Source organism: Oryctolagus cuniculus, chromosome 18, assembly GCF_964237555.1.
Source record: "Oryctolagus cuniculus chromosome 18, mOryCun1.1, whole genome shotgun sequence".
NCBI classification, from domain to species: domain Eukaryota; kingdom Metazoa; phylum Chordata; class Mammalia; order Lagomorpha; family Leporidae; genus Oryctolagus; species Oryctolagus cuniculus.
The window spans coordinates 862535-882746 of NC_091449.1; the positions used below are offsets into that span (position 1 = coordinate 862535).

Consider the following 20212-nt stretch of genomic DNA (forward strand, 5'->3'; position numbering starts at 1 on the left):
TGTTCTTCCTTTCCCTTCTTTCATATTGATGGCCGTGTTTCTGTGTTTCTGAGTGTAGCACATCTTTAAGTATCTTTTGCAGGGCCAGACGAGTGGCCACAAAGTCCTTCAATTTCTGTTTGCTATGAAAGGTCTTTATTTCACCTTCATTCACAAATGAGAGCTTGGCAGGATATAATATTCTGGGCTGGCATTTTTTTCCTCTTAGCACCTGTGCTATGTGTCGCCATTCCCTCCTAGCCTGTAGTGTTTCTGATGAGAAGTCTGCTGTGAGTCTGATTGGAGATCCTCTGAGAGTAATCTGACGTTTCTCTCTTGCACATTTTAGGATCTTTTCTTTATGTTTCACTGTGGTAAGTTTAATTACCACGTGTCGTGGTGAGGATCTCTTTTGGTCACGTTTATTCGGGGTTCTATGAGCTTCCTGTACTAGGATGTCTCTGTCCTTCTCCAAACCCGGAAAGTTCTCTGCTAGTATCTCACTAAAAAGGCCTTCTAATCCTTTCTCTCTCTCCATGCCTTCAGGAACTCCTAGAACTCGAATGTTGCTTTTTTTAATAGTATCCTGCAGATTCCCAACAATATTTTTTAGATTTCTAATTTCCTCTTCTTTTCTTTGGTTTGACTGTATGTTTTCCTGTGCTCTAAGTCCAATATTCTCTCTTCTGCTTCACCCATTCTGTTTTTAAGGCTTTCTAATATGTTTGTCATTTGATCTATTGAGCTCTTCATTTCATTTTGATTTCTCTTCACTATCACACTTTCCTGTTCTACTAGTTTCTGAGTTTCATTTTGACTCTTCCTTAAAATTTCATTTTCACGAGAGAGATTTTCAATGTTGTCCAATAAGGATTTCTGTAGTTCAAGGATTTGCTTTTGAAAACTTCTAAATGTTCTTATCATAAATTTTTTGAAATCCGTATCTTGCATTTCTTCTATCTCATCATCTTCATAATCTTGGCTTGGGGTGTTTTGCTTATTTGGAGGCATCATAGTGTCATCGTTGATCTTGTTCCCTCGATTTCTGTGTTTGTTACTCGGCATAGTTAATTCTTCTTTCGTCACTGTGCATTTTTTTAATTTTTATTTTATTTTATACTGTGTCCGTGTTAAGTGGACTGCCTGCTGATGGAGGAGCCTTGGAGGCTTGAGATGGGTGCGGCCTGAGAGCTCTGCCTGGTTCTTCCTGGTTAAGGGTGTGCAAAGTGACACCCTCAGGTTATGCGTGGTAAATCTCTCTCTTTTTATTTATTTATGTATTTTATTTATTCAGGGGGTAAGTAACACTGCACTGCTTCCAGTCTTTGGCTTCTACCCGCAGAGTCCCAGAGTCCTTAGGCTCCTCTGGACTCCCACTGGGTTGCCTAGGCTACTGAATTGTAGTGACTCAGTTCCTTAGCTCTCCCCCATTGATATGTAAATCCAGAGAGGGGGCCTGCTCTTTGTCTCTTGGGAATTCTTCAAGCCTTGCAGCCTTGCAACCTTTGCAAGGTTAGGGGGAAGAGAAACCCCGAAGCTTTTTTTTCCTTCTTTCTGGTAGTGAGTTTGCTGCACTTTCCGGCCCCCCTCTAGATTCTGACCCCCGTTTCCCCACCAATGTCTCGGGTTATTGAGCTCACCTCCCCTTCCAGCACCGATGTGTGGACTCGGAGCCCTGAACGTCCCAAGTCTCCCTGCTGTTGTCTGTGTGGCATGCACTCCCCTTCGAGCACTGGTGCGCAGACCTTTCTCGGTCCTGCGGCTTGGCTTCCGCGCGGTGGGCGACCTTGTTCTCCCAGTAGGTCCTCTGATTCACGGCCACTGGATCCAGAGGAGTTTCCCCTGCAATATTTTCCTGGTTCTTTTTTCTGAGGCTACCGTAACTCCCCTTTTATTAAACTAAATTTTCCCGAGGCCGGCGCCGCGGCTCACTAGGCTAATCCTCCGCCTAGCGGCACCGGCACACCAGGTTCTAGTCCCGGTCGGGGCGCCGGATTCTGTTCCGGTTGCCCCTCTTCCAGGCCAGCTCTCTGCTGTGGCCAGGGAGTGCAGTGAAGGATGGCCCAGGTGCTTGGGCCCTGCACCCCATGGGAGACCAGGAAAAGCACCTGGCTCCTGGCTCCTGCCATCGGATCAGCGCGGTGCGCCGGTGGCCATTGGAGGGTGAACCAACGGCAAAGGAAGACCTTTCTCTCTGTCTCTCTCTCTCACTGTCCACTCTGCCTGTCAAAAATAAATAAATAAATAAATAAATAAAAGAAAGGTAAATTTTCCCGGACTATCAGTGCGCGCCCTCACTATTCCGCCATCTTGGCTCTGCCCCCCTATGAAAGAATCGATTTTCTAACGGGTGTAGAGACTAAAGGTTTGGTATTATTCTCTGAAAGACTGTGGCCTCAATCTGGACAGGATTTTATTTTTTATAATATACCTGCCTATCTAAAGATTTTGTTTATCCTGCTTACAGTCTGTTGAGCAATGGATTTTGTTGAAGTAGCATGTTTCTTCCCTGTGCTTAGCACATTTGTCATCTGTTCATATATTTCCACTTCCAACTTCTTTCCTTTTTCACTTCTGTGAACTTTAATCAATTGCATGGTAGTGCTTGAGAGAAATTTTTGTGTGTTTTATTTGATGGCTAAATTATTGTCTGCATTCTGTCTCTCCCTTCTCCTTTTCCTAGCAAGAGGTCACTCATTCCCAGGGATTTCTCCCTTTAGTTCCGGACAGAGTATTCTTAGCTTGGTGGGAAAAAAGTTTATAGTCATGAAATGCAATAGTAACTTCAAAAGTAAAAATATTCATCCTAGACTCTTCTGCTACCTTGAAGCTCTTTCTTAGTTTTGCAGCTGGTTCTACACTTTCCCAGTCTTCCTTCCTCCTTACCTACCAATGGTTTATTTTCTGGTTCTTTTGTAAGATCCTATTTCTTTGTCCACATCAAGAATAAGAACATTTCTCTAAATTATCTCTTCTAGGTTTTGCTGCCTCCCCACAACACATCCTCTGTCATCACTGGGCCATCTTTCCTGTAAAAGACAAATTTTGGAGATCACATCTCCATCCTGGATACTAGGCTCTGAAGAAAATGACTGTGTACCAGGACAGTGAGGTTGGATTGCTGAAAACATTATACTTCTTGACAAAGGTGACACTGGAGTGCTAACGTGAGCTTCTGCACATAGAGGGACGATGCGTGCTAAGGCAGATAAGAAAGTCCATGTTTATTTCTCAGTCTGATTGTCCATGAGAGCATTTCAGACCTGGAAAGCCCAAACACTGCGGTAAAAAATGTTCTACATGAAGGATCTCTGTGAGTGAGACCCCAGCAGAAAGAAGTGGCCAACAAAGAAGGATGTGCTTTTCTCTAAAGGAGGAGAGAACTTCCACTTTGCTTATGGCCTTGTCTAAATACTGACGGAGTTTGTGCACTCCAAAGGCTTTCACAGTCTAGGCAGCTCTTGTCAAGACCCTCGAGTAGTCACTGACATCATACATAAAAGAGTGTTAATTGTTAAATTAACAACACTGTGTATGAACTGCCCATGCAGGACATCTGTCCTCAATGAGTTGTATTTATGAGAGCTAACTGTAAAAATAGTTCACAGTTTTTGTGTGTTTGTTGTATATGTCTGTGCATATTGTTGTAATCTTTACTTAGTATAGAGTTGATCTTCTGTGTGCAAAGTTAATTAAAAATGAATCTTAATGGAGAATCTGACTGGGAAGGGGAAAGAGAGGAGGAGGAGCATGGGAGCGGGGGTGGGAGGGTGGGTTGGTGTTAAGAATAACTATATTCCTAAAATTGTACCTATGAAATTTGTAAACTTAAGGAGCAAATTAATTAATTAAAAAATAAATTTAGTGTTACTTATCATACTAAATTTTGAATTACTCCTCTACATATAAAATGAAGATACTAGGATTCCATACAAATGAAATAATTTAATGTTTTTCTTCATAATATTTTATGTTTTAGTTGGCATGAGCTATTCATGCTTTCAATATTTGCTTTCAAATATTTGCTGTGATAGTGTCATTGTACATTTGGGGCCAATGAAATAAGAGAGAATCTTTGGCTTCACTATTCTAATATACCACTGCAATTAGAATATATAATTAAATGTTGTGATAAATAATTATTTGGTCACCCATACTGTAACTTGAATTTCTGCACTTTCATACAAATACCAGAATAATTGGTTAGTTGGCAAAGGAACATTTAACCAAAACACTACAAATAGACAAGAAAACAATATATCATATAGGAACAAGGTGAATATGGATGAAAAGTCTTAGAAAAATCTGAAATAGCCGTGCGAGAAGATATACTCAACCAGCATCCAAATGCCTCTCAAGAAAATACAAATAATATATTCTTCTAGAAGTCATTACTAAGTGCGAAAAAAATGGGTAGAAGTAAGAAATGAACTTAAGCTTCCTTGATGAACTACATTAGCTCCATGTCTTTCCAGGACTTACTGGCTTTGCATGAACTACTGTCCTTGTGACTGCATGCCATCCAGGGCTCTGACCATGGGAATCATCTTTGTCTCTCAGACAGGAGTCGGATTCCTAGGAAACATCCTGCTCCTTCTCTGCTATGGCTTCCTTTCCTGCACTGGACGAGGGATAAAGCACATGGATTTGATTCTCCATAACCTAATTGTAGCCAACTGCTTGGTTCTGCTCTCGAGAGGCATTTCTCAGACCATGGCAGCTTTTGGGCTGAAATATTTCATGGACGATTTTGGATGCAAACTAGTTTTGTATGTTCACAGAGTGGCCAGAGGGGCGTCTCTGAGTGCAACTTCTCTCCTGAGTGGCTTCCAGGCCATCACAATCAGCCTTAGCAGCCCCCAGTGGATGGAGCTCAAGGTCAAAGCCCTCAAATCCATTCGACTTTCCATTCTGCTCTGCTGGACCCTTCACCTGTTGGTGAATAGTATTGTTCCTATGTATATTATAGTGATGGGGGAGAGCAACAACAACACAGAGAAAAGAGATTTAGTTTTCTGCTCTGGCTTAGTAATTGACAAAAGTATATCCTTATTGTATTCCATGATGTTTTCCTTCATTGACGTGCTGTGTTTGGTGTTGATGATTTGGGCCAGTGGCTGCATGTTGATCATTTTGTACAGACATAAGCAGAAGGTGCTACACATTCACAGCAAAAGCCTCTCTCCCAAATGCTCCCCAGAGACAAGAGCCACCCACAGCATCCTGATGCTAGTGAGCACATTTTTCTGTTGTTATGCACTGTCTTCCTTCTTTACTTTCTATATGACCCTCTTTGATAAACCCAGCTGGTGGCTGGTGAATACCTCTGTCCTTATGGGTTCATCTTTCCCCTGTGTTAGCCCCTTTGTGCTCATCAGCAGAGACCCCCGCGTCTCTAGGCTGTGGTATACGTGTGGCACAAAGATCAATGATTTTCATAAACAGGTCATAGCATGAAAATCCAGCATACTGTCCATGTATCAGTTCACCCTTCCATATTTTATATAGGATTTTCATTTGCTAAATCAGTTAGTGGAAAGGTTCAAATCAAGACAGACTGAACGTGAATACATAATTATTTCATTTAGCAGATAGCCAGGCATGGAACAAGGAAGGAGGGGCTTCTCATTTCTACTTTGCCCACATCAAATAAGGGTGTTTCTCTTCAGTCTTTGTCCTCCTGTGTCCTTAGCTCCATACAAATTCTAGTAAATCTTCCCTTTACCATTTGCTTCTTTTAAAATCCTCATCTGATGTATTATGACAGTAATGTCTACTCTCAGTTTTACTTCTTTGATTAAATACCTAAAATGAACTCCAAAATTATAAGACTCCTTCCTTCATTCTGACTCTTTGAGGGGTATCAAAAGACTGTGAATATATTTATGATACAGTTTTCCTTCCTTGGTTCATTGGAGGAATTCTAAGTGATTTGAGATTGAAGAAGTCGCTATCATTGATTCTATAAGCATGTTAAGTTGTATACCCTCAGACAAATTCCGAACACAATTCCACAAGTCCAGCTAGAACAGTATTCTGGAGAAAAATATAGTGGAAGAATATTGTCTTCATTCCTCAAAGGAAAGTTATGTGTAAACCAATTGGAAAACCCAGAGAAAAAGAAGGAAAAGTTTCTCTGGGACTGGGATGACATTTTTGTGAACATGGTTTTTCTTTTTTTTAAGATTTATTTATTTATAAGTTAGAGTTATACAGAGAGAGGAGCAGCAGAGAGAGAGAGAGAGAGAGAGAGAGAGAGAGAGAGGTCTTCCATCTGATGGTTCTCTCCCTTCTTGGCCACAAGTGCCATGGCTGCGCTGATCCAAAGCCAGTAGTCAGGAGCTTCGCCCAGGTCTCCCACTTGGGTGCAAGGGCGCAAGTACTTCGGCCATTTTCTACTGCTTTCCCAGTCCATAGCAGAGAGCTGGATCAGAAGTGGAGCAGCTGGGTTTCTGACTGGCACACATATGGGATGCCGGTGCTTCAGGCCAGGGTGTTAACCCATTGCAGCACGTGAACAGGGTCTTTCTAACTGAGATTGTGGACAACAAATTGTGATATAACTGAATGGCACATCACTCTGACAAAGCAGAGGAAAACAATGTGCATCACAAGGTTAAAACTTTTCCAGAAGCTCTCAGGCAAAGATGTTAATTTTGATTCCAGAATGTCAATGTGCAATAAATTGATAAATGAAATCTCCTATGTTTTACAAAATGTTGACACCACTGAAAGCTATTATTTGCATCCAGCTAATTTATCTAGAAATTGAAGAGGCAGGAATAACTAGAAGAATGCAGGTTTGCCTTTTTTTTTAAAAGATTTATTTATTTGAAAGTCATTACAGAGACAGCTTCCATCTGCTGGTTAACTTCCCAAATGACCCCAACAATCAGTGCTGGGCCAAGCTGAAGCCAGGAGCTTCTTCCTGGTCTCCTATATGGGTATCATGGACCCAAACACTTGAGTCATCTTCTGCCACTTTTCCCAGGACATTAGCATGGAACTGGAATAGAAGCGAGGCAGCCAGGAGTGAACCAGTGCCCATATGGGATGCTGCTGCTGCAGGTGCTGGCTTTACCTGCTACTCCACACTCTGGCCCCAGAATGTCTGTAATCCATGAAAAAGACCAGGTGAAAGTGAACGATGACATGAGGGCATTAAGGTACAGGGAGCAACAGAGGGAAGTTGAGCACAAAGCAAGGCTGTGTTTCTGGCTGATCTGAGTTTTGTCTCCCAACCAGGATTCTGGTTTATTTCTCAGAAATATGCACAGTCACAGCCTTGAAGAATAAGACAAAGCAAGTGAAAAGGAGAGAACTGCCAGTGTGTTATAAATGGTTCATGATCAAGTCAATGCCTTTATTTGTTACATCCATATACTCCTTAAGCACCTAAAGTACATAATATATTATTCTTCATGCATGTGATGTATCAGAGAAGTGAAAGACAGCTAGGAAAGAAACTTCCTGTATTGCAGCAATATTGTAATTGAGAATGGGACAGCAGACAAAATGTCAATAACAGATTAATTATGCAGTGTGCTACATGATGAGTGCCTTGGTCTGGGAGAATCTGATTAGGGGATGAGCAGGGAATGAGAAGATGCATTATTTAAAAATTTATTTGAAAGGTAGTTTTACAGAGAGAGAGAGAAAGAGAGAGAGAGAGAGAAAGGTCTTCCTTCCATTGGTTCACTCTCCAAATAGCCACAACGGCTGTAGCTATGCCGATCAGAAGCCAGGAGCCAGGAGTTTCTTCCTGGTCTCCCATGCGAGTGCAGGGCCCAAGAACTTGGACCATCTTCCACTGCTTTCTGAGGCCATAGCAGAGAGCAGGGTTGGAAGTGGAGCAGCCAGGTCTTGAACTGGAACCCATAGGGGATGCCAGCGTGCAGGCGGCAGCTTTACTGGCTACGCCAGCACTGGCCCCATCCCATCAATCTTGAACATGTGTACTTTTCAAGAACCCTCAGAAAAATATCTCATATAGATATTTATCAGGGTTCCAAAGCTAGAAAAAGAAAAATAGAATTAAATTTTCACACAATATTTCTTACTAGGTTTTCTAAGAAATATCCAATTTCCATAAAAATCGATATCTTACCCAAAAGGAAGATCCACTTATAAAATGACATTTCCATAAGACAGAGTCTGTCATGATTACGGAATACATGTGGACAGGTGAAATAAATGCAGACTCGGCCTGCGAGGTCCACAGAGCTGGGGTGGGGCAATGCATTTTTCAAAAAGGAGCAGCAGAGACAAGTTATGGCAAACGTGTCCCTTTTATTAACCATCAAGCTCCCCTTTTAAAGGGCAGGCAGCTAATTCAGGGCAACACTAATCCTGTAGGATAGAGGCAATACTGGCACTGCTATGTTTCTCCAGTCAGCTTGAAGGTCACTTGGCTACAGTAGCTTTCCAGGAGGTCCTACTGGGTCTGGGCTTCACCCGGGTGCTGTTTCCCTGACTGGTAATTACAAGACCCTTCAACAGGGATGGGAAGGAGGTGGGGGAAATGTGCCTGGTGCTCCTGCCACCTGCAACAGTCAGGCCATCCTGGGAGGTGTGGTGTACCACACCGTCCTTACCCATGCATGGGGGAGGCAGGCAATCCCCCAGCTAGGCACAGAATCACCCAGAGTGACAGTGCTGTCATGATTATGGAATGTGCGGGGACAAGTGAATTAAAGACGGGCCAGTATGAAGTCAACTCTTTCTAGGAAATAACTATCATTTCACTTGGAGCTGCCATGACCGTGTCTAAATGGGGACTTGTGTTTGCCTCAGGAGAAACCATGTGCAGCAATCATGTGAGGGCACAGCCAAAAGATGTGGTAAACCAGGAAGCTTTCCCTCAACAGGCACCAAACCCACTGCCGCCTTGAACTCGGACTTCCAACCACCAGAGTTGGTGCAGAAGGTACTCTTCTTTGTCCAGTCTCTCACCCAGGCCTAGAAAAAGGCCTAGACCTAGACCAGGTTGCCCCAGATGCCACCTGGGACAGAAATCAGAGAATAGAATAGGAGGAGCTAGCACAGGGATTTTCATTAAGTAGCACCAAAGAATGACTTTTGGGGTGGAAATGCATCACCAACTCTGCCCCAATCACTTGCTGGGACTGTCTAAACTGCCTACAGCCTCTCACAGATCTTTCTCATTTCCACACTACTTCTTGCACTGTTCCAGAATCTTGCCTTTGTTAGCTGAGATTTCAAGTTCTTGCACAAGACCTGGAGTTTTTCCATAACAGTGTTCAGCAAGAAGTTGCCAAGTGCAGCGTGAATGCCCAGATGGTGAAGCCCAGTGCCTAGGAGCCGTAGTGGTCAAGTTCAGCATCTCCCAGGCATGTCTGGAGCTGACATGAACTTTGACCTTAAGGCTCAACTCAGGGAACTGTAGATCATGGTGGTTGGAAATCAAAGTTGGTGGTGGTCGGAAAGGGATCATATTCTTTGTTCCTGTTCCTCAACTGAAACCTCCAGAAAATCCAAGTCCAGCTGGTATGTGAACTGGGGAAAACTTCAGTGGGAAGAGTATTGTCTTCATTCCTCAAGGGTGAGTTTTGCCTGAGCCAACTGGAAAAACCTAGAGAAAAAGAAGCAGAAGCTTCCCTGGGGCCACACTCCTTGCCCTCCTTGCAGACGTGAGTTTCCTGAGTGAAATAATGGACCACAAGATCCACGTGTGATTGGATGGCAGCTAGCTTGCAAAGTTGTCTGAACAAAGCAAGATAGAACAGTGTGCAAAACAAGGCTGAAATTTTTCTGGTGTCTGTAAGATGTTAATTTTGAATTCCCAGAGTTTCAATCGCCAAAACATGACTAATTAATGTATCATTCACATTTTTTTAAGAATGCAAACTGTTGATATCACAGAAAGCTGTTATTCTAAACTAGTTAATTTATCCAGAGATAGATGAGGCAAGAATGAAAAAGAGAATGCATTTTGTAATACATGAAAGAGACTGGTGCTGTGGCATAGTGGGTAAAGCCACCACCTGCAGTTCTGGCATCCCATATGGGTGCTGGTGTGAGTCCCGGCTGCTCCACTTCTGATCCAGCTCTCTGCCATGGCCTGGGAAAGCAATGGAGGATGGCCCAAGTCCTTGGGCCCCTGCACCCATATGAAGGACCATGGGGAGGCTCCTGATCCTGGCTTTGTATCAGTAGCACTTACAGACACTACAAAGTGAATGAAGTGTGTCCCAGACCTTACTGGTCTTCCCATCCGTGTGATCTCTGTGACTGCTGTACCAAAAATCTTTTCTTGCCGCTCTTGCAGGCATTGGGCCTGGAGACCCTGAATGGATCCTAGGCCCAGGATTCTGAATCCAACTTGGGGGTTCCATGGAGTGGTTCCTGCTATTAGCAAACAATGGAATGGATTATAGAAGTTTGTTCCTGGAATAGGAACATGTGTATGCAGGTGGTTCCAGGTGAGGCTGTGTTGCTTCAGGGAACTTCAAGTCTCCTTTCCTAATAGAACAGAGGGCAGAACTGTTCTGGAGATGATGGAGGCAAAGGGAGGTTTGGTGCAGAGAAGGGAGGTGGCCTGACCCAGGTCTCATAGGCTCTTTACACCTGAGTGTGGAGAACAGCCTTTGCGAGTGAAGAGACAGCAAGATGAGGGAGGAGACTACTGCAGTAATCCAGAGAGTCTTTCTTTTTTTTTTTTTTTTTGAATTTATTTGACAGGTAAAGTTATAGACAGTGAGAGAGAGAGAGAGAGAGAAAACAGAAAGGTCTTCACTCCCCAAATGGCCACTATGGCCAGAGCTGCTCTGATCTGAAACCAGGAGCCAGGTGCTTCTTCCCAGTCTCCCATGTGGGTGCAGGGCCCAAGCACTTGTGCCATCCTCCACTGCCTTCCCGGGCCACAGCAGAGAGCTGGATTGGAAGAGGAGCAGCCAGGTCTAGAACCCGGTGGCCATATGGGATGCCGGCACCGCAGGCAGAGGATTGACCAAGTGAGCCATGGCGCTGGCTCCCAGATGAGTCTTGATGGTGTAACCATTGTAGTAGCTGTGGAAGTGGTAGAAATGGTTGCATTCTGGCTCATAATTTTGTATAGGTCTGCTCTGATTTTCTACTTTTGCGAATGAGAGAGAAAAAGGGGATGACTGAAAGATTTTTGCATTCATTAGTTGGAGTATAGAAGCTCCATCTCCTGGGATGAGAAAGTAACTAATAGGAATAATTTTCACTGAGAACATCATAAGTTTATTTTGGGCATATTAAAGATATGAGGTATTTGAGGATGAGTAGAGGTATCAAGGGTGGAGGGATAGACACATCAATCTGCAATTTAGGTGTGGGGTTCAGGACTGAGACATCTTCTAAGAGCAGCTGATAGTGCATGGGCCAGTATGGAGCTGTTGGTCTTAGTTCAGACGGTTAACAATAACATATATACTGTTGGTTTAAACAACAAAAATGTGTTTCTCACAGTTTGGAAGCTGGGAAGCCCAAGACCAAGGTGTCAGAGTTTTGGTTTGTGGTAAGAGCTCCTTTCCTGGCTTGCAATAGCTACTTTCCTGTATACTCACATGGTCTTTCCTGGGAGGGATTCTGTGGATAGAGCAAGATTTTTTTTTTCTTCTTAAAAAGGTGCTAATCCCATAATGAGGGTCTCATTTTCTTTTTAAAATATTTATTATTTATTTATTTGAAAGGCAGAGAGAGAGAGGAAGAGAGGAAGAAAGGAAGAAAGAGGTAGAGAGAGAGAGAGAGAGAGAGAGAGAGAGAGAGAGAGAGAAATTGATCTTCCATCTCCTGGTTCACTCCTCAAACATCAGGGCTAGTCTAAGCAGAAGCCAAGAGCCAGGAACACCATCCTGATCTCCTGCATGGGTGACAGGTCCAAGTACTTGGATCATCTCCTGATTTTTCAGGCCCATTAGCAGATCAGATGCAAAGCATCTGGACTGAAACCTACACTCTGGCGAGGGATGTTGACATCGCAAGCAACAGCTTAACCCACTGCAACACAGTGTCAGTCCGAGGGTTTCACATTCTTGACCTATTCTAAATTTATCATCAAAGGTACTTGCTCTAAATACTATCACATTGTATTGGGCTTTATTGTGTTAGTGCTTCAATATATGAACTTTAGGAGGACACAGACATTGAGCTCATAAAAGTATGGGGTCACAATCAGTAGAGGGACTCCTATTAATGATATTAATGTTCTTAGAAGGTGAGGAAGGGGAGCGATGGAGGCCACAACTGTATCATAGCTGGGTACCTGGATGAGCACTGTAGATGTCAGAAATACAGATACAGAAGAGAAGTGGCCATTGCACAGTGTGGGAAAGAGGATGACCTTGTGGGTGGCCATAGCTTCTGAGCCATGAGCAAGCATGATATAGATGTGGAGGCTCACAAGGATATCATCTTATTTGCTGCTTTGTAGACCTGCAGGGATTTTATCACGATATTTGTTGTGTCTGGTGAGTAGGTTGTATTAGGGGCACAAGTGGTCATTTGAAAGGGTCACTATATGTGGGGTAGAGGGTCATTCAGCCAAGGTTGTGGATTCGGGTTAGGAGGAGAGGAAGGCAGATAGTGATAATTGAATGACAAGTTAGAATGGACAATGGGTTTCTGAAATCTGCTGATGGTTCTTACTGTGGAAGTTAATGTAAGGAACAGAGTGAGGCAGAGAGACCCTTACAGTTGGATTCAGGGCCATGTCTGACAGTGGGGACCATCATGGCTCTGGGTAGTCCTGAATCTTGTTTGAATTTGCAAGCATCTGTGGATGAGTAATGCTAAGTGACATGTCAGAAGCCATGGAGATGCTGCCAGTTTGGATGGTGGAGAGGGGGACTAGGAATGCAGCTATGTGAGGGAAGTGTGGTAGAAAGAGTGGTGTGCTGGGTGGAGAAAGGGGTGTTCAAGGGTTTTCTGTCACTGAGAACATAAGGATGGAAGATAAACCCAGACCCTTGGTTGTATCTAGGAATTACAATCTGTGGTGTTCCAGGAAAATTGCCTAGTGAGAGGGGGTGCTTCTTTGTGTGCCTGGTTCTGGGCTTAAATATTTGTCCACCTGCCTATTATTGTAGTGGGAGGGCCCAGTGATCAATGAGACCATGAGGACAGGGTGGGCACCCATGGCACTGGGACCTGGTATCTCCTATGAGATGGGGAGATGGGCATGAAGAAAACGAGGAAGGAAGGATGAGCATCTGTAAACACTGGGGTTCTTTCTTTCTTTCTTTTTGACAGGCAGAGTGGACAGTGAGAGACATAGAGGAAGGTCTTCCTTTTTCTGTTGGTTCACCCCCCAATGGCTGCCATGGCTGGCGCGCTGCGGCCTGCACACCGTGCTGATCCGAAGCCAGGAGCCAGGTGCTTCTCCTGGTCTCCCATGCAGGTGCAGGGCCCAAGCACTTGGGCCATCCTTCACTGCACTCCTGGGCCAGAGCAGAGAGCTGGACTGAAAAGGAGCAACTGGGACAGAATCTGGCGCCCCGACCGGGACTAGAACCCAGTGTGCCGGTGCTGCAGGTGGAGGATTAGCCTATTGAGCCATGGCACTGGCCAACACTGACGTTCTTAAGAAAGAAGCTGACCATGGAATGTCCTGATCATGGCAAGGCCATGTAACTCTGAGGAGCGACAGCTGCTGGCTGAGACTCGGAGACTCCTGTACCACACTGTGATGCTGGAGAACTTGGCCCTGATAGCATCTCCTGGAAGCCACTCATATTTCTCCCAGTGTCCTTTGCTGTCTTTCCCTGTGTCCCAGAGGCAGTCCTTACCATCCTTAGCACTGGGGGACTCTGAGCTCTACTCAAGTTGCCACTTTCCTGGCACATGTCGCAGAGGGAGGAGAGGATGGTCTCTGGTTTCCTCATCAGGAATCAGCCTTCACCAGGACATTGGTTGCTAATGAAATGGGCGTGCGGTGCTGAAGGGTACAGGTCTGTGGGTGCTGTGACAAGCTTTGAGCCCTGTCCCAACATCTCTGCTGGGTCCATGTGTTCAGGAAAGTATCTGAGCATCAGGAAGCTTGCAGTCAGTGTGGTGGACCCTTCTGGCCCTCTCGCTGGCAAGATGCCTCTGTCCAGACCTGAGGGACCTCTGTACTTCAGCTAACATGTCCATTTTTACCTATGTCAGGAGTCGCAGGTGTTGTTCATTCTGGTTATGACTTACATGTCCTAAGAGCTTTTCTTGAAATGTTTTCCTTCAAGATTTTATTATTGTAGTCTTATTTTTTTTTATCTGTGGTTTATTGTGTGCCGAGTTCTTTGAGCCCTGCTGATGTCTTATCTCTCTACTCTTTTCTCTTAGGGCTTGTATCAGGCAGGCCCATGTAGTTGCACAACTAGCATTGCAGGGTGGCTTGACATTTTCCTGAACTGTCATATTTCATCTGTAGCTTTCAATAACTCACTCTTGTACCTTTCTGGCCTGTATCACTCCTGCCTCCCCAGTAGCTTCTTCAGTGTTGTCTAATATCAACCTTTACGTCAGTGTTGTGAGCTGGGCACAAATCCAGGTACCCGAGTCCTTTTGGATTTCCCTGGGTCTAGCTACCAGTAATTCTGTGCCTCATACTCATTATATCAGCAGCCAAGCAGCTGGACACCTGCTCTCCTCTCTGAAAGGTGAACCATTTCTGTGTCCTTTTCCAGTGGGGCCTCATCCATGCTGTGATCGTTAGAGACCCTGTCCTCAGACTGCTGGCTCCCGAGTCCAAGAAGCATTCCCATGAGCAGTCTTCGGTGTTGGCCACATTTTTGGTGGTACGTCTCCCTGCCACCAAAACCTGCCTCTCCTTCATCAACAGAATCTGCAGAGGGAGCATCACAGGTCAGAACTCCCAGGGCAGGTCCACCCACCAGACCTCGGCCCCTGGCACACGTGTCACACACGTGTCACAGTCATGACAGACATGTTGCAGTTGCCTGTACTCTAAGCAAAATCCTCTGGGTAGAACCTGTACTTAGGTGAGGCATCAAGAGGCTTCTGGTTGAGTGAAACCTTGCCCTGCTCCAGGGTGATAGTGGAGAGAAACTTGTCAAGTGCACATGGACAGGGCTGCGTTTGTGAAGAGCTGCAGAGTTCAGTGTGATAAGGCAGCCCTTTACCTGTGGGGAGGTCTGAAATAACTTTCCAGGCACTTCAGCCTTCTGCACAACCAGGCCACTCCCAGCAGTGAGAAGCAATGCGGTAGCATTAACTGTGAGGAGTCTTTTAACATAGGGAAAAAAAATCATTACCAATGAGGTAAATACAAAATAGCTTCAGTACCGGACACAAACTTCTGCACAATGAAGTCTGCTACAGAAAGAGTGCTGAGTGTAGCAAATGTAGCAGATGTGGGGACCTTCAGCTGCAAATACATACTAGCTCGGCACCAGCAAATTCACTGCAGAGAAAGGACATATGACTGCAGTGCCTGTGGGGGATTCTGTAGGTACAAATCTCTCCTTAAACACCACTGGAGTGTTTTCACAGGCTCAAAGCCATACAAGTGCATTTAGTGTGAGAAGTGTTTTATTGAGACATGTGTTGTCATTGAACCACCAATACCTGGATGTATCCTGACGTCTTTGAGATGATCACAGCCCAGTTTTTCTGGGCCTGGCTGATTTCACTCAGCACTGTGAACTCCAATTCCATCCATTTGTTGCCAGCTTCAGGATTTCATTGTTTTTACGGATGAATAATAATCCCTTGTGTGTGTATATACCACATTTTCTTTGTTCATTTATGAATTGGTGGGCATCTGGGGTTGATTCCACATGTCTGCTATTTTGAATACTGCTGCAGTAATCTCAGAAGTACAGATATCTTTTTGTATGTTAACTTTATTTACTTTGAATATATTCCAAGAACTGGAATAGTTGGGTCATATAGAAGTATTTTTATTTTTATTTTTGGAATCTTCATACTATTTTACATTGTTTGTATATATTACATTTTATTTACCCATTCACCCATCAATGGGCTCTTGGATTGCTTCCACATTTTATGTATTGTGAATAATTCTGCTAATGAGCATATGTGTACAAATACCTTTTCTTTTTTTTTAAGATTTATTTATTTCTTTGAAAGTCAGAGTTACACAGAGAGAGAATGAGAGGCAGAGAGAGAGAGAGAGATCTTCCAACTGCTGGTTCACTCCCCAGTTCGCCAAAGTGGCCAGAGGTGAGCTGATCAGAAGCTAGGAGGCAGGAGCGTCTTCCAGGTCTCCCATGCAGGTACAGGGACCCAAGGACTTGGGCCATCTTCCACTGCTTTCCCAGGACATAGCAGAGAGCTGGTTCAGAAGTGGAGCAGCTGAAACTCAAACCGGCACCCATATGGGATGCTGGTATTGCAGGCGGCAGCTTTACCCACTATGCCATAGCACTGGCCCCTAAATACCTTTTCAATTTTTCAGTACTTTGATATATATATATTAAATATATATATATACATGAAATATATATGGAATTCATATATATGAAATCATTGAATGAAATGGAAATTCTATTTTGATGCTTTTAAGGAGCTGCCACACTGTTTTCCATAGCCATTGAACCATTTTATGTTCCCACCAATAGTGCACAGTAGGTTCCAGTTACTCCATCTTCTTGTTAACATTTGTTATTTTATGTTTTTTTTTTAAATAGTAACCATGCTAATAGGTATGAGGTGATATCTAGTTAGATGATACTTTAGAACCACACAAAGCTGCCTCAATGTAGGTATGAAGCAACTAGAAAATTGGAAATTTACTTGGTGAGGGAGATAAGTATACACTATAGCAAAAGCTGAAGTAAGAGTTTACTGAACAACAACCAAAAAAGAGTGTATTGAACATAATTTACCACATTTATGAAGCAGAAAGGAGCAGACGGAATGAGAAGAGTCTGATTCAGAGGGAGAATGTGAAGGATTTATGCTATTAGAATCACAAGATGTCAAAGCAGTTGGGTCTAGGCGGGGTTTAAGTGAAGGAGGCTGGCAGTGGGGATTTATGCTCTGAGAATGGATGGCACAAGGCTCCGCATCCAGTGCACCACGAGACTCATAAAATAACAGTGAGCCCCAGGCTGCGTCCTGTCTGGATCTGTACACATTATTTCACTCAATAAAGCTATTTTCTTTCCCTGCCATGCCTTGTGTGTATCCCATTTAAGTCCTTTACTCTTTTTTTTTTTAAAGATTTATTTATCAGAAACAGAGAGAGAGAGAGAGTTTTTCCATCCCCTGATTCACTCCCCAGATGACCACTATGGCCAGAGCTGGGCCAATCCAAAGCCAGGAGCCAGGAGCTTCTTCCAGGTCTCTCTTGCTGATGGGACTTGGGCCATCTTCCACTGCTTTCCCAGGCCATAAAAGAGAGCTGGATGGGAAGTGGAGCAGCCGGGACTCCAACTGGTGCCCATTTGGGATGCTGGCTCCACAGGTGGCAGCCTCACCTGCCATGCCACAGCACTGACCCCTAAGTCTTTTACTCTTTATTCCCTTCTGACCCAAGCTGTACTCACCCTACCTTGTGGAATTTACCCCCATGGAGAACAGGCACTGGCTGTTTATTCAAGGAAGTCAGCCATGATGGTTTGCATTTGGCAGAGACCCAGTAGCAGGCAGAGGAGTCAGAATGTTTCATAGTGGAAATGTTGTGCTGATTAAAGGTGGGGTCACAAGGAGCTGGGAGAAACTCTGATCGGTGAGGGTGGCATGTTTGGCTTTCTTCAGTTGGTCTGAAGTAAGTATGAAGTGGGGATACAATTAGGGCAGCAGTTAGTGATTGATAAATCTTGGCCACGTGAGTCTGGTAGCTACAGAGACTGTCATTTGGCTTGCTGAACTGGGTTGCTGCAAGTCCGAGTTCTATATTAGGGTACGGAATGGCTGTCCTCTGGCTGCATATTCAGTCTCTTACCTCCATGGAGCACCCTGGGGTCTCCTCTTCTGGAGTTCTCATCACACAACAGCTCTTTCTTTGTGTATCTCCACAGTCCAAAGTGTAAGCTCCTGTAAGGCAGGAAGTACACCTGACACACACATCAGCTGACTTTAGACTCCAGCATATTTTTGACATATAGTGATCTCAAGGAAAATATGGGGACTAGGAGTTCATTTTATGTATTAAATCAAATGAATAAAACTGAGAGTAGACTTTATTATCATAATGTCTCAAGTACAGATTTTTAAAGGATAGCAGAGCTAAGGGAAGATTTAGTAGGCCTTGTAAGGAGGAAAGGGCACATAAGGACAAAGACTGAGAGAAAAGCACCCAATTCTACTATGCCCCTTATTACATGTGAGCACTGCAGAGCAGAAATAAGAAACGCTTCCATTGGGGCCAGCGCTGTGGTGCAGTGGGTTAACGTCCTGGCCTGAAGTGCCAGCATCCCATATGGGCACCGGTTCGAGACCCGGCTGCTCCACTTGCGATCCAGCTCTCTGCTATGGCCTGGGAAAGCAGTAGAAGATGGCCCAACTTCTTTGGCCCTTGCCACGATGTGGGAGACCCGGAAGAAGCTCCTGGCTCCTGGCTTCGGATTGGTGCAGTTCCGGCCGTTGCTGCCAATTGGGGAGAGAACATCAGATGGAAGACCTCTCTGTCCTTCTGCCTCTCCTCTCTCTTTGTAACTCAGACTTTCAAATAAATAAATAAATCTCTAAAAAGAAAAAAAGAAAAAAAAAGAAACCCTTCCATGATTTATGCTGGGCTATTTCCTAAGTGACAAACAATTTTGTGATCAAGCTCAGTCTTTCTATCTTGTTTCTGATAATAATTGATCATAATAATTGCTATATTATATATATATGTATATATATGTATGTGTGTATATATATGGATGAATTGATAAATGGACAATATTCAGTCTCAAACATTTCTCTCTTTTTTTTTGGTAAAGCTCCATTCATTTACTTGAAAGTCAGAGTTACACACAGAGAGAAGGAGAAGAAAGGAGGGAAAGAGAAAGAGAGAGAGAGAGGGAGAGAGAGACTGAGACAGAGAGTTTTTCCATCCGCTGGTTCACTCCCCAGTTGGCCACAAGGCCAGAGCTGCGCTGATCCGAAGCCAGGGGTCAGGAGCTTCCTTCAGGTCTCCCATGTGGTTGCAGGGCCCAAGGACTTGGTTTTCTTTTTTTTTTTTAACATTTATTTAATGAATATAAATTTCCAAAGTACGATTTATGGATTACAATGGCTTCCCCCCTATACTGTCCCTCCCACCCACAACCCTCCCCTTTCCCACTCCCTCTCCCCTTCCATTCACATCAAGATTCATTTTCAATTATCTTAATATACAGAAGATCAGCTTAGTATACATTAAGTAAGGATTTCAACAGTTTGCTCCCACACAGAAACATAAAGTGAAAAATAATAGATGACTTTTTTTAAATGATGATGAAATCAGATCAGACCTATTGTCATGTTTAATCCCAGTGAGAGTCAAGTTGGGAGTTGATAATTTCTTTTCTTTTCTTTTTTTTTTTTTTTTTACAGAGGATCAGTTTAGTATGCTTTAAGTAAAGATTTCAACAGTTTGCACCCCCATAGAAACACAAAGTGAAATATATAGTTTGAGTACTTGTTATAGCATTAAATCTCAATGCACAGCACATTAAGGACAGCGATCCTACATGAGGAGTAAGTGCACAGTGACTCCTGTTGTTGACTTTACCAATTGACACTCCTGTCTATGGCATCAGTAATCTCCCTATGCTCCAGTCATGAGTTTCCAAGGCTATGGAAGCCCTCTGAGTTCTCCGATTCTTATCTTGTTTAGACAAGGTCATAGTCAAAGTGGAGGTTCTCTCCTCCCTTCAGAGAAAGGTACCTCCTTCTTTGAAGACCTGTTCTTTCCACTGAGATCTCACTCACAGAGATCTTTTGCCAGAGTGTCTTGGCTTTCCATGCCTGAAATACTCTCATGGGCTTTTCATCCAGATCCGAATGCCTTTAGGGCTGATTCTGAGGACAGAGTGCTATTTAGGACATCTGCCATTCTATGAGTCTGCTGAGTATCTCACTTCCCATGTTGGATCACTCTCCCCTTTATTTATTCTATCGGTTAGTGTTAGCAGGTACTAGACTTGTTTATGTGCTCCCTTTGACTCTTAGTCCTTTCATTATGATCAATTGTGAACTGAAATTGATCACTTGGAATAGTGAGATGGCATTGGTACATGCCACCTTGATGGGATTAAATTGGAGTCCCCTGGTATGTTTCTAACTCTACCATTTTGGGCAAGTCAGCTTGAGC

The 20212-nt window shown here is 43.9% G+C and overlaps 2 protein-coding genes and 1 long non-coding RNA gene across 3 annotated transcripts in view; all 3 read left to right on the forward strand.

The window, feature by feature from the left end:
• Positions 1 to 2659: 2659 nt before the first annotated feature.
• Positions 2660 to 20212, forward strand: part of LOC138846755 (uncharacterized) — a 179197-nt gene continuing 161644 nt past the window's right edge. Inside the window, exon 1 of the long non-coding RNA XR_011384290.1 lies at positions 2660 to 3127. This is a non-coding gene — a long non-coding RNA (uncharacterized lncRNA). The remainder of the gene's footprint in view (positions 3128 to 20212) is intronic.
• On the forward strand, positions 3958 to 6524 carry LOC127489084 (vomeronasal type-1 receptor 4-like). The gene has a single exon (XM_070063394.1). The coding sequence runs from the start codon at positions 4471 to 4473 to the stop codon at positions 5434 to 5436; it is 966 nt and encodes a 321-aa protein (XP_069919495.1). The 5' UTR covers positions 3958 to 4470; the 3' UTR covers positions 5437 to 6524.
• Positions 6772 to 20212, forward strand: part of ORYCUNV1R1509 (vomeronasal 1 receptor oryCunV1R1509) — a 73005-nt gene continuing 59564 nt past the window's right edge. The window contains exons 1-3 of the mRNA XM_070061829.1: positions 6772 to 10680; positions 11434 to 11482; positions 14631 to 14808. The gene's annotated coding sequence lies outside the window, so the exon portion shown is untranslated. The remainder of the gene's footprint in view (positions 10681 to 11433; positions 11483 to 14630; positions 14809 to 20212) is intronic.